This window comes from Megachile rotundata, chromosome 7 (assembly GCF_050947335.1).
Source record: "Megachile rotundata isolate GNS110a chromosome 7, iyMegRotu1, whole genome shotgun sequence".
In the NCBI taxonomy this organism is placed as follows: Eukaryota; Metazoa; Arthropoda; class Insecta; order Hymenoptera; family Megachilidae; genus Megachile; species Megachile rotundata.
This window is the reverse complement of record NC_134989.1, coordinates 5859889-5873036: the sequence shown is the minus strand read 5'-3', so window position 1 is coordinate 5873036 and position 13148 is coordinate 5859889. Positions and strand designations below refer to the sequence as shown.

Here is a 13148-nt window from a genome sequence, read left to right as displayed (position 1 = left end):
ATTCTGACCAATAATTTAGAAGTTACAGTCATTTTAGTACCCCCAGTTTCGTAATTTTGAAGACAATGGATAGAAAGGAATTTCGTGTGTTGATTAAACACTGTTTTTTAATCGGAAAAAATACTGTTGAAGCCAAAAAGTGACTTCATAAGCATTATAGGGACTCTGCACCAGGGAAATCAACTATCATTGACTGGTATGCTGAATTTAAACGCGGTCATACAAGCACCGATGATGCTGAACGGTCTGGTTGCCCAAAATCAGCAGTCGTTCCGGAAAACATAAAAAATGTCACAAAATAGTTTTAAAGGGCCGTAAACTTAAGTTGTGTGAGATAGCTGATGCCTTGAAGATATCAGAAGGTAGTGTCTTCACAATTTTGCATGAAAATTTGGGCATGTGCAAATTGCTTTCAAAGTGGGTGCCGCGTTTGCTGTTTTACGAAGGCAATGCGCCGTGTCACAAGTCGATGAACACGATGGTTCAATTGAATGAATTACGTTTTGAATTGTTTCCTCACACACCGTACTCCCCAGATTTGGACTCCATTTTGAAGACAGTTTCGAGGCACCGAATGTGCAATTTTCAGAAGTGCGAAATAAAATCTCTTTACAGATTTTTAAAAGAAAATACAGAATTTTGTTTTGTATTAAATACATCCTTTTTGTATACTTATTTTTTTAAGCATTCATCTATGTCTTGAACATTGACTCATGAAACTAAGAGCACCAGACGAAGCAATTGCGATCGTTAGTTCCATCTATTCCATGTGTTTAATAATGCACGTATTTATCGTTCTTAGTTATTATTTCCAAAATGCCGTTCTTGCGGAATCCTCTGCGTCGTGTGTTCGACGAGATTGTGCAAATAGTAAAAGTATCAGTTACATAATTAGTGGTGTTGCTGTACATCGAATGGCACTTCAGTGAGTATATTTCTTTTATATATGTACTAACATATTTCGTCCTATGGTAATTTAAATGTTTAAATCAGGGATTCGCAGCCTTTTCTTTAAATTAACTTATGCTAACCTATATACTTATATGTACACTTATGTTCGGCCGCGAACCGAAGACTTTGTCGCGATTAAAGAATTTACAACAGGGTTCAAGTGGTTCGGCGCGCGGACCGCCGTGAACCGTTCATACCTCGAAATACGGGTCACCGAGGACCCTTTTGTCTCTCAAATCCTAGCCGAACTAGTCTTACTGTAAACACGTGCGTGTCATTAACGAACGAAAGCATAGAATTTTTCCTAACCGTTACCTTCGGAAACACGAGGGTATTTAGGCGATTCTTCGTACAACAAAAAGACAATCGAACGTTGAAGCTTGCACAGTTCGGATCGAGAGTCGAAAAAGTCAAGCGTGAGTTCGAAAGTTCCGCATAACGCAACGTAACATAACCAATGCAGGGTGGTTCGGAAATCATTCACAACACCATTCGAGCGAGACCCTGCACTCCTCGAATGGGCCACGGTAGGGTGGTTAAATCATACATCGCACACTGTTCGGGTGAGTCCTACACTCCTCGAACAGGCCACGGTAGGGTGGTTAAATCATACATGATTCGAGTGAGTCCTATACTCCTCGAATCGATCATCGTGAATAATCTCACGCAACGTGAATTATCACGCGAATCGAACAACGCTGAGCGAGACCCTGTTCTCCTCAAATCGAACCACATTGAGTGAGACCCTGTTCTCCTCCAATCGAACAACATTGAGCGAGACCTTGTTCTCCTGATTCAATACGCAATCAACACAACGTACACATACTCGTACACATTTTCACTGTAGAATCATTAACGAATACATATTTTTGTAAGGGGTTTTTTATGCCGCAAGGCTTTTTCCCTTAATTCGAATCGCTAGAGCCAATAAACGATCACGATTTGTCAGGCTCAATTGTGTCTAAACAATTTTTATTTACCCTCTTCCTCAATCGAATTCATATATTCCTTGAAACACGAAATTTCTCCATGTTGGACAGATTTCGACGATACAACTTATGTAAAGAGAGGTTTCCATTATCGATACCACTATATTTTTATTTTTAATGTATAGCATGCAATATAATCAGAATACAAACTGTCCATAAGTAAATTAAAAATAACGATGAAGCAAGGAATATGAATAAAATGTATTATTATAGTTACTGTTTATTGTGTTCTTGTCTATTAAAATACATACATATATTTGAAATAAATATTATTGATTGTCATTACATTTTTAATATCATGTAAGATTTGATAAACATTCTATAGAAACTTTACACACGGACTGTTAACACAATTAAACTATGATTTATGACATGTTTTTAAACAGAATATTCAATGTAAAATTTAAGAAAACTCTAAATATGTTAATTAGAACCGTTTTTCTCGTTGTCTTCCGGTGAACTATCATTTTCAACCCCTTTCAACCATTCTTCAACAAAAGACAGACAGCCATCCGAGCAAATCTTATTGGTTTGATTACCTGTTTGAATTCCTCTTTTCTTACAATCACGAGTACTATTTTTCCCTTATATTTAATTTATGATGTCGTAGTAACTACATGATATAATCTTACATAAATAAACTAGTTTTTAACATTTCTAGTAAATTACCTATAATCATTAGTAATTGTTAGTACCTATAATTAATGAAATTTTAATTATGCCAGTCTGTTTATGGAAAATATTCACGTCAGTAAAATATTCATTTTAAAGTGGAATGTTGCACCTGATAATTTTACCAACAGGCGACAGATAATGTCTGACGTATAGTGAGACCCTATCATGGCCTCTGGCTTAAACCACTTTCTACATAACCGCAATATATTACTTTATTTACTGATTACGTATATCTTTGAAGATTTGCACGTGACTTAAACAACCACTGCAAAATATCCTACGTTCTCACCATTATACTTGGTGTGATTGCCTTAAGCATTCATTTATTTTGCGTGAGTAATTCACATTGTACCACTTTATATCACTTAGCATGGAAATAATTTTTTTTTCAAAACATCCATAATAAGGATTTCGAAATTGTGTCTGTTAAAGCTGTCTGAAACGGTGCTTCGGTTATCAGACATCAGGGACACAATGTTATCCCTGTTACTGCTCACTTCCACATTGGGATACATGTTTTGGATGAACTTTGTAGCCGAACATATGATCGACAGTGCTAGCAGCATCCCACTAACAACATAAATGTATTGGAATGTTATTTGCACAAAAGTAGTCCTCCTAATTGTTAATCGTCAAGTACATGTTAATTACAAACGACTTTAAGTCTGCATTGATAAAAATACCCAAAAGACATCACAGCAATTGATAATCTATTTTCCAAAAATGCGGTGCATATTTTTAACGCCATTTTGAGGAACTTAACCTAAACACTTAAAGAATAAGAACAATTAGTTGTTCATGATACTGTAAACATTTCTTTGTATATTGATATGATTGCGCACCTTTCATTTTTCACACCATATAATGAATATAAAGCCTCAGCATGACAGTATATTGATTATACATACATATATATCGATTAGACATCGATGTATGATGCGGTTGTTTTTGAAGCGAGCGAAAAGAGTGATCGTTTTGAATTGGTTGCGAAGACAATTATAATAAATAAGTGAATCATTCGTTATTAAGATTTTGTGAATTACGGTTGTATTTTGAACGTTATTAAATCCTGATATTATATTTTTAGTTCCGTTCTTTCAGTTTTCGTCATCCTCTTACAATACATATTTTTGATATTTCTGCAAATAAATTTCCATTAATTTTTGTTATTATTATCATAGTTTATTGTTTTCATTGTCGTTATTGTTCTAATTGCACAGAATATGCCATATAATTTTAATATTCTAGAGACTGTACCATTATTTACCATCCTACGTTAGAATTGTAGACTTTTTAATCATCCATTCAAGGATTTTACTTGAAAATGTTAATAAACCATTAAAAAGAATTTCTTTTTAACCGACTTCGAAAAAGGAGGAGGTTACTCAATTCGATCAGTATATATATATATATTTTTTTTTTTTTTTCCCTCTATGTGTGCCCGCCGATTACGCCTAGCTGGATGGACCGATCGGAACGAAACCTTTTGCATCTGTTAGGTTCTGACTCCCCATTGGTACCATTATCAAAAAATTTTTCATTTTTTAATTGCAAAGTATTGTTATTGCAAAAAAACCGGCAACTTTTGAAATAAAGTTTTCTCGATTTTAGTGCGCTTTTAATATATTATCACGGACATAATTCTGAACAATTTTGTTCATATACAAATTTCGCGGAAAGGTTTAGTTTTCGAGATATTAGCGAAAAATTGTTGAAAAGTTTTGAAATCAACTTTGGACGATTTTCATGTCCTTTTAATATGTTATCAGGGACACGATTCTGAACAACTTTTTCCTTATCCACAATTAAAGGGAAGCTTTAGTTTTCAAGTTATTACCGAAAAACTATTGTTACTAATATACATATTGAATACTACGTATGCCTCCGTGTCTCTGGTGGTGTATAAGTCAACATGCAGTCGCCGATTTTCTACTGTTTCTACAAACACGTCTTGCCGGCTGATAAAAAGCGTGAAATAAAATAATTTTTAGAAAAAAAATACACCGACTTCGAAATGCACTAAAAAGTATAAAATAATTTCTATTTCCTAATGAAGTAATTTCTATTTCATTCAATCATACAATTACGTAACAGATATGAATGAAACCTATTTACTCGTTAGGTATTATATTAAATACATTTCAACCTTTTCGGAGGCGGCGCAAAATTAAATAACATATTCAAAATAACCTTTTAATTTTGCGCCGCCTCCGAAAAGGTTGAAATGTATTTAATACACTACCTAACGAGTAAATAGGTTTCATTCATATCTGTTACGTAATTGTATGATTGAATGAAATAGAAATTACTTCATTAGGAAATAGAAATTATTTTATACTTTTTAGTGCATTTCGAAGTTGGTGTATTTTTTTTCTAAAAATTATTTTATCAATTGGCACTAGTCGTAATGTTTGTCGTCCAACTTAGTAGTATACCGACATCTATAATTGCAGATACAATACTAACTGGTACGAAACGTCTGCAGCAACGCAGAAATTACTGCAATTGATTATATTGAATGGCAACAGAGGCGTAGCGTTCGACTTTCTAAGCGTCTATGTTCCGTCAGTCGAAGGTTTTGCAGTGGCGTGTTTAATATTTTATTAAAATCCACAAAAAGCATTCTCCTTTGAATTCTCATTTTTCAGCTTTTAAAGTCATCGGTATCTTACTTCACTGTTCTGCTGTCTGTGCGCTAAATCTTCCGATTGCTTGATAAAGTAAAAGTCTGTTAGGAACGATTAACTTCTCTTATTTTGTGACGCGTTATTACTTTTCGCTTACGACCTCAACGTTACGACGTTCATTGTATCACAATTTAAAATTAGTTAACAAATCTTATTAACCAAGTTAACTGTCTGTCTCGCTTTCTTTCCTTTCCCAAATAAATATCCTTACCTGTTGATAGTATAATTGTAATTGTAAGATGTGGTGGAATTTTCCTGCGGCGAAACTGGCAGGACAACAGGCAGGGCATGGACAACATCAATTGTCACCCCCACCCTCGTCTGTAGGACTGTGACGTACGATGCATGGTTAGCGGGAAGGGACAGGCCCGCAGAGTCACCGAAACGCTTTAAACGGACACATATCGAATAAATCGTATTTCTACCAAAAATAGACCGTGTACAGTTTTCTCAAAAACCCGGTTCACTAATTCCTTCGAGTTTCCCTTTCGATTTGTGATTTTGTTCTAACATAATATAATATAAATTCGTGCACTTACATCACCGTCACAGACCACCTCAAGATCTACTCCAAAGATGTCTGCGTTTCGTGTGTTTTGCCTTTGGCGAACATAAACCAACTGAGGGGAATCGAAGGGTATCCTCCCTCGTAAGCTCGTATTGCATAGAAATATAAAAATTTAACATTGTTCAGAAAATTTCTTCTCTTGTGTTTTCTTTTACCCCATTATTTTTTTAATGACGCCACTATAATATTATGCTGCAACTATCGATCGCGTTACTTGTACCCTATCTTCGTTAATAATTAATTCCACACGTGTGCGACCTGTCAATCACTCTGTTGCATCGAAAGAATTTTGTCATATTTTACTTCAAAATCTTTCAAGGAGGTAATATTTGAAAAAGGGTGAAGTGTAATGGAGGGTGTATTGTGTCTTGGAGATCAGAAGTATTTGAGCCACTGAATGCAGAGGTTGAAATGAATAGCTATTACAAGTGGTGTATGTTCTTTCTGTCGGTGTTAGGACTTTGGCCGTACAGCAACAAGAAATTGCGAATTTTTCATAATGGCGTCATCAGCCTCATTACATGGACATCTATAATTTCCCAGGTACCGATTATCAAGTTTGTTTTACGTACTGATACATTTATTACGTACTCATACATGTATAAAACTTTTCTGAATATTTTGACATCGTTCGACCAATACTTGACAAGACTAATATCTTTTTTAGTTTTTAGTTTTTTTCTCTGTAGAGAGAAATCTCTTTCGTTTGTTAAGAATAACATCGTTTATACTGATGGCAATGGTCGCGCTTACAAAATATCACATAACGTGGTATCAGATCAATGATGTAAGCTCCGTACGGAAATTGGATTCATATTAACGGAACATTCATCTAAATATTATTATAAAATTCAGGTAAAAGGATTTCTAGATGAAATTTCGCTGCGTTGGAAGACGAATAATGATGAGACACTTCGAATCATGCAAGTGCATGCTTTTTATGGGAAACGTCTAGTAATAATGTTTGCGGGTGAGGAGAATCTTCTAGCGCTTGAAGTATGCAGTGATTTAGTGAATATAGAGTACGTTTTACAGCCTCTGCTTTCCCATCAGTGTTTATGACGGTACTATACCATATTTCTCCTATTATTTTGGACAAAATTTTACCATTAAATGAGAGTCGCCCAGTAATGTTTCCAATAGATTTGGAATTCTTGATTGACGAAGAACAACATCCAATTCTCAACACTTTCCTGAAATATTTGATGCTGATAATGGACGTGACAGTAATTGTTGGGACGGAATCGCTAATGATTATGCTCAGCTCGCACCTCGCTGGATTATACGAAGTTGCTAGGTAAGATCGTGTCTTAAATAAACTTCAAGGTGTCCCAGTTTTTTCCGGCCAAACTTTGCCAGCGTGTTCCACACGCAAAAGTAAGAAAAAAATGTTATATGAACATATGCTCTTAAATGTTTTATTAAGCAGTTATAATTAATAATACAAAATTATAAATGGCATTTCGTCGACGCAGCGTACGAACATATTATACACTAGTCAAAAAAATTAAGGGAACAGAAAAATTCCTTAAATTTTTAGGTCATTTTCAAATTGCTCTGCCTCCGTTGAAATTCATCACAGAAGACATCCAGAATAGTCATTTTGAAGCTTCAGATCTCTATTTTTCGACCCTTTATCTCAAAAATTACCACCACGGTTGTTAATTACATCCTGCAAACGTTCGCGCATATTAATGCATCGCCGTATCATAGTTTGGGGAACTTGGTTCCAAATTCGAAGAAGCGTATTTTTCAGCGCACGTGAATTCCGTAGGCGACCATACCTGCGCGCTCCCACGTTCATGTACCTGCATATACGAGGTGTGACACAAAAGTAACGAAACTAGTCCACTAAATCATTGTACCTGCAGAATCAGTTCTCCGTGACATTATCACCTTCAAAGTAGTCCCCTTCAGCATTCACACACTTATGCATTCGGCGCTGCTATTGCTGGTAACAATTCTGGAACGAGGTTTTTGGAAGTCCTTTCGGACGATTCTCCGTTTTTGCCTGAACCTCTTCAACTGAGGTGAAATGGATTCCCTTTAAGCAAAATTTAACTTTAGGAAATAAAAAAAAGTCGCATGAAGCCAAATCAGGCGAATAAGGAGGATTCCCTATCACAATAATAATTTTGCTGGTCAGAAACTGCTTGACAGAGAGTGCCGTGTGAGCGGGTGCTTTGTCCCGGAGCAACAGCCATCCATCGCTTCACAACTGTGGCCTTTTTTTCCTAATTTTTTCATGAAGTCTTTAGTATTTCAATGTAATAGTGTTAGTTAACAGTTTGACCACTGGGAAACCATTCAATCATTACAATTCCATTAATGTCGAATTTTGATTTTGACATGCGTTCTTTTTTGGATTTTGGGGATCCTGAAGACTTCCATTGCATCGACTGGCGCTTACTTTGTGAGTCACAGGTAAAAATACATGTCTCATCACATGTTACAATAGATTTCAACAAATTTTACAAGAAACTTGATGTTTATTCGCTGTTCGGTTTTTACGTTAGACATTTTTCCGGCAGAATGCAGTTGCACGTGTTCACTAAATAACGCAATATTTCCAAATGGTATAACCGATTCAATCGAAATTGGCAACATGGATAGAGGAGGTATGTGGGATGATGCCACAAAAACAATTGCTGCTAATTCCATTGTTTTTTCAAGTTACAGACCTAGTCTCGTTACTTTTGTGTCACACCTCGTACACGGCACACATACGCACGAACTCACACACGCAAGAGGAAGCGTAAATACGACCTTCTCAGACCAAAGCATTCTTTCAGAATTCAGCAAAAGTACCGATAAATGCAGAGACACAAACCTTTTTACCGAACAAACGGATTAGTCGCGGATAGGAGCAACAATGACGTTTCCTTAACACTTTTCGTTCAAATTTCAAGGTTTGATACATCTTTTCATAGGGAACAAAGAATCGGAGCCATTTGAAACTTCGCACACATTTTGTGGGCAATATGAGCTTAAAAAAAAAAGCCTAGGCAGAATCATTACAATACTTATTTACAAAGATACCGTAACTTTTGTAATTTGAGGAAAAAACGCCGTTTTTTGACGTTTTTTTACATCAATATTAAGCATAAAAAAAACATCTAATCAAAAACTGATATAGCCATCTTAAAGGGTGCATTCTCCGCTTTCTGGAACCGTATTTACAATTTCTGTTCGATAGCGGGTTCATGAGATAATGACTATCAAAGGAAAAAGCGTCATTTCGGCTTTGGTAGCTCATAACTTTGCGACCGATCGTCGAAACGAACTTCATGGACGTGCAAATTATAGGGAAAGGAACAAGGAACAACAATCTGGAAGTGGCAATAATCAAACAAATTTTTCCATGTCTTTACAAGGCTTAAAAAAAAGAAAAAAAATTCAAAAATTTTTTCATCGCCATTTTTTGTATATTTTGTTAATGATAATGGGCTCAAAAAATTTTTGAGATAAAGGGTCGGAAGATAGAGATCTGAAGCTTCAAAATGACTATTCTGGATGTCTTCTGTGATGAATTTCAACGGAGGCAGAGCAATTTGAAAATTACCTAAAAATTTAAGGAATTTTTCTGTTCCCTTAATTTTTTTGACTAGTGTATATGTATATCTCTATTTCTGTTTATACGTATAAACTCTTATATCTACCTGCTCTAGTAGCTGATGTCCACATTTTTTGTTAACGTTGTATTACTGCATTAACATTTTAAAATGACATCCGTTATTACGAGTACGTATGCTGTGTTGGCGAAATGCCAGTTCGTTATAATCTTAATTATAATTTCTGATAATACCATAATTGATCATTTTTAGTTATTATTTCGAAAAAGCCGTTCTTGCGGAATTATCCGCGCCGTACCTTCCACGAGATTGTTCAAATTATAGGAGTAACACTTACATAGCTCGTGGCGTTATTCTACATCGAATGGCACGTCAGTGAGTATTTTTCTGTTACATACATAGTAAAAAATTCCAGTCTACGATAATTGTAAGGTTCAGACTACGCAGTCCCTGCCTTTTCTCTGAATTCCCTCTTTTGCAAATAATGGCTTGTTTCATTAATATCCTTATATTTTTCACTATAATATACAGCACGAATCATAATCACAATACAAACAAATTTCCATAAGTAACATAAAAATAACACCATTATATTTTTCACTATAATATACAGCATGAAGCATAAACACAATACAAATAATTTCCCATAAGAAACACAAAAATAACGATTAAAGAATTAAGCGATTAGTTTTGCGGCCTTCGCGATATTTTAATTAGGTTTCATTATGTTCCTGCGATATACTCTTTACATTACACTTATTGCATACAAAATAAACGTAATTGGAAGAAATATTTTTGATTGTCATTGTTACAGCGTAACAAATAACGTATAAATCAGACTACACATAAAAATTTTAGGAAAAGGTTTACGACGTGGCGAAAAAAAGTAATCGCTTTTGAAGACCTTCAATTTAGTATCCGTACCATCTGTGTACCAGCACTAGGATGGTACGTGACAATTTAGTTTTTAGTAAATTCATTTATTGATACATCATTAGTCGAATCTTTGGCTTCAGCGGTGCAGGCCATATCATAAACCTTGCGGACCCAAAGGTCGAAGGGTAACGTGGGCCTGGAGAGTAACGGTTCCAGGTCCCTCAGGAAGACGTCACAGATTTTGGGAAAAACCTATTTTCTGTGACGTTATCCTCCCCCATACAGACAACCCTGTTCCCCTTCCAAAAATGTAGCACGCCAAGGGCGCAAAGGAAGGGAGAACAGAGTTTTTAAATACAGCAACATATGCCGAAAAACGGCAGAGATACAAAGTCAAGCAGAAATACAAAGTCAAGCAGAAATACAAAGTCAGGCAGAAATACAAAGTCAGGCAGAAATACAAAGTCAAGCAGAAATTAACATTCAAACACACCCTAATTATACAAAAATTGTTAGTTCACTGTCATTATTAAATAATAAATAAGTGTAATTTGTTGCTAAAAACAGCATCCATTTTTTAAACTGCAACATTCACTCGCCGTTAAGTCAGCGTGTGAAGTGGAGCATTCCTGAAAGTTCCTTTCAAAAATAAAATTTTTAATCTTTGCTTTGCCAAAACAGTCATTATTCTTTTAATAACATTAGAACACTCATTCCCTTACATTTATTTTACGATTTCGTACTTACTTACATAAATAACTAGTTATTAGTTATTAATCAATGTAATGAATGAAATTTCTGTTATATTAATCTATTTGTGGAAAATGTTCAAGTGCATTTTCAAGTGGATCCACCTTATAATTTTATCGACTCGAAGGAGATCATACCTAACACATAGAGAGATCCCATTCCTCTAATTTAACCTCTAAATTAAGCCATACAATTCCTGTATACTTCACAATATTTTATTTTGCTTACTGATTACGTATGTCTTTGAAGATTTGGACATGACGCAAGCAACCAGAGCAAACTATCATACATTCCCGCCGTTATATTCGGTGTGATTGCATTAAGCATTCATTTCTTTTGCGTGAGTAATTCATACTGTACCACTTTATACCAGTTGATATGCATATAATTTTTTTTCAAATACGTCCATAAGAAGGATTTAAAAATTGTTTTGTTTGTTAAAGCTATCTCAAACGGTGCTACAGACAGTAGATATCAGAGAAACAATCTTATCCTTGTTACTGATCATTTCTACATTGGGATACATGTTTTGGATGAACCTTGCAGTTGAACACATAATCGAGGCTGTTGAGAGCATTTCATTACGAACGTAATGTATTGGAATGTTATTTGCACAAAATTTCTGCAGCTACTTTATCGTGTTGGTCGTGAAATACTCAGATATTAATTTCGCACGACTTTAAATTTGCATGGAACAAAATATCTACAACTCATCATAGTAATAGATAATGCGTTTTTCGATAACACTGTATATGTTTTTTACGGTATTTCGACATAGTTAACGTGAACTTTCAAAGTTTAAAAACAATTAAATGTTCATGATACCAAAACTTCTTTTCATTTTTATTATCGATTTTTACCTTTGATGTCATATGTACAGCAATCATTCTATATATCCGAATCTGAATTATATTATAATTTTTCTAATTGCCAGATTCTCTGTGTTTCGAAAGAACTTCCCCGCAGTAGCGAGAATAATTTTTTCGTTATATAGTACATGATATTTTTGCATAAATTGAATGATTACTGTATTTAATTTCGATATTCAAGAGACCGTATTATCATATATCACATTATGTTAAAGTTGTAGACACTTTAATCGTCTGTCCTGAAATTTGACTTAAAATGTTAATAAACCATTAACAGAAATATCTTTCAACTGATACTTCTCAATTAGCATCTTTTTCGTCCTACTTAGAACTACATCATGGTCTATAATTGCAGGTACAATACTAACTGGTACGAAACGTCTATAGCAACCCAGAAATTACTGCAGTTGATTATACTGAATAGCAACAGAGGTTTCGAATTCAACTTTATGAGCGTCTATACTCCGTCAATCGAAGGTTTTGCTGTGGTATGTTTAATATCCTATTAGAATCCTTGAAAAACAATGTTCTGGATCAAATTCTCATTTTTCAGCTTTTAAAGACATCGGTATCCTACTTCACTGTTCTACTGTCTATGCAGTAAATTCTCTGATTGCTTGTCCATTGTGTAACAATTAAAAATTAGTTTCCAAATCATATTAACCAAGTTAACTCTCTGTCTCACTTTCTTCCACTTCATGAATAAATCTCCTTATTTTAAGTGTTATTTTGAGAGTAGTTTCCTTTAGCAATGTTACCAAGTTTCTTTCTACTATATAAGAAAATAGAGCATGCGGTATAATCGCAATACAAATAATTACACACAAGAAACATAAAAATAACAATTAGATAATGAATATGAATAAAATTTTCACGCGGTTCATTAGTTTTCCGAGGCATTATTTTAATTGCGATTTATTATGTTCCTCTGACTTACTCTTTACATCACACTAATTGCAGGCAAACTATAAATATTAAAACAAATTATTAAAACAATTATTAAAACAAATATTAGTTATTACATGATATAGTCTTACATACATAAACTAATTATTAAATCATTAATAAATTGTACTTGTAATCAATGGTATTTTGACCTTCCGATTGCTTGCTAAAATAAGAGTCTGTTAGGAACGATTAACTTCTTTTATTTGTTTACGTGTTACAATTTTCTACTGGGGCCCTTTAGCCTTACGACGTTCATTGTATAA

The 13148-nt window shown here is 34.6% G+C and overlaps 1 protein-coding gene and 1 long non-coding RNA gene across 3 annotated transcripts; one reads left to right on the top strand and one right to left on the bottom strand.

The window, feature by feature from the left end:
* Positions 1-2163: 2163 nt before the first annotated feature.
* LOC143264803 (uncharacterized) lies at positions 2164-5674 on the bottom strand. Its single transcript, XR_013038743.1, has 3 exons — positions 5514-5674; positions 3458-3754; positions 2164-3385 (listed from the first exon to the last, which is right to left on the bottom strand). It is a non-coding gene; the product is annotated as an uncharacterized LOC143264803 (long non-coding RNA).
* Positions 5675-5676: 2 nt separating this feature from the next.
* On the top strand, positions 5677-12594 carry LOC143264802 (uncharacterized). Of its 2 annotated transcripts, XM_076533628.1 has the most exons (9): positions 5677-5951; positions 6328-6413; positions 6538-6840; positions 6906-7167; positions 9695-9817; positions 11318-11408; positions 11512-11657; positions 12293-12425; positions 12491-12594. In XM_076533628.1, exons 3-9 carry the CDS (start codon positions 6792-6794, stop codon positions 12539-12541), a joined length of 855 nt encoding a protein of 284 aa, XP_076389743.1. In that variant the 5' UTR covers positions 5677-5951; positions 6328-6413; positions 6538-6791; the 3' UTR covers positions 12542-12594. The 2 variants fall into 2 exon arrangements, with proteins under 2 accessions (XP_076389743.1, XP_076389744.1); XM_076533629.1 differs by having other exon boundaries at positions 5677-6413; positions 6924-7167.
* The last annotated feature ends 554 nt before the right edge of the window (positions 12595-13148 follow it).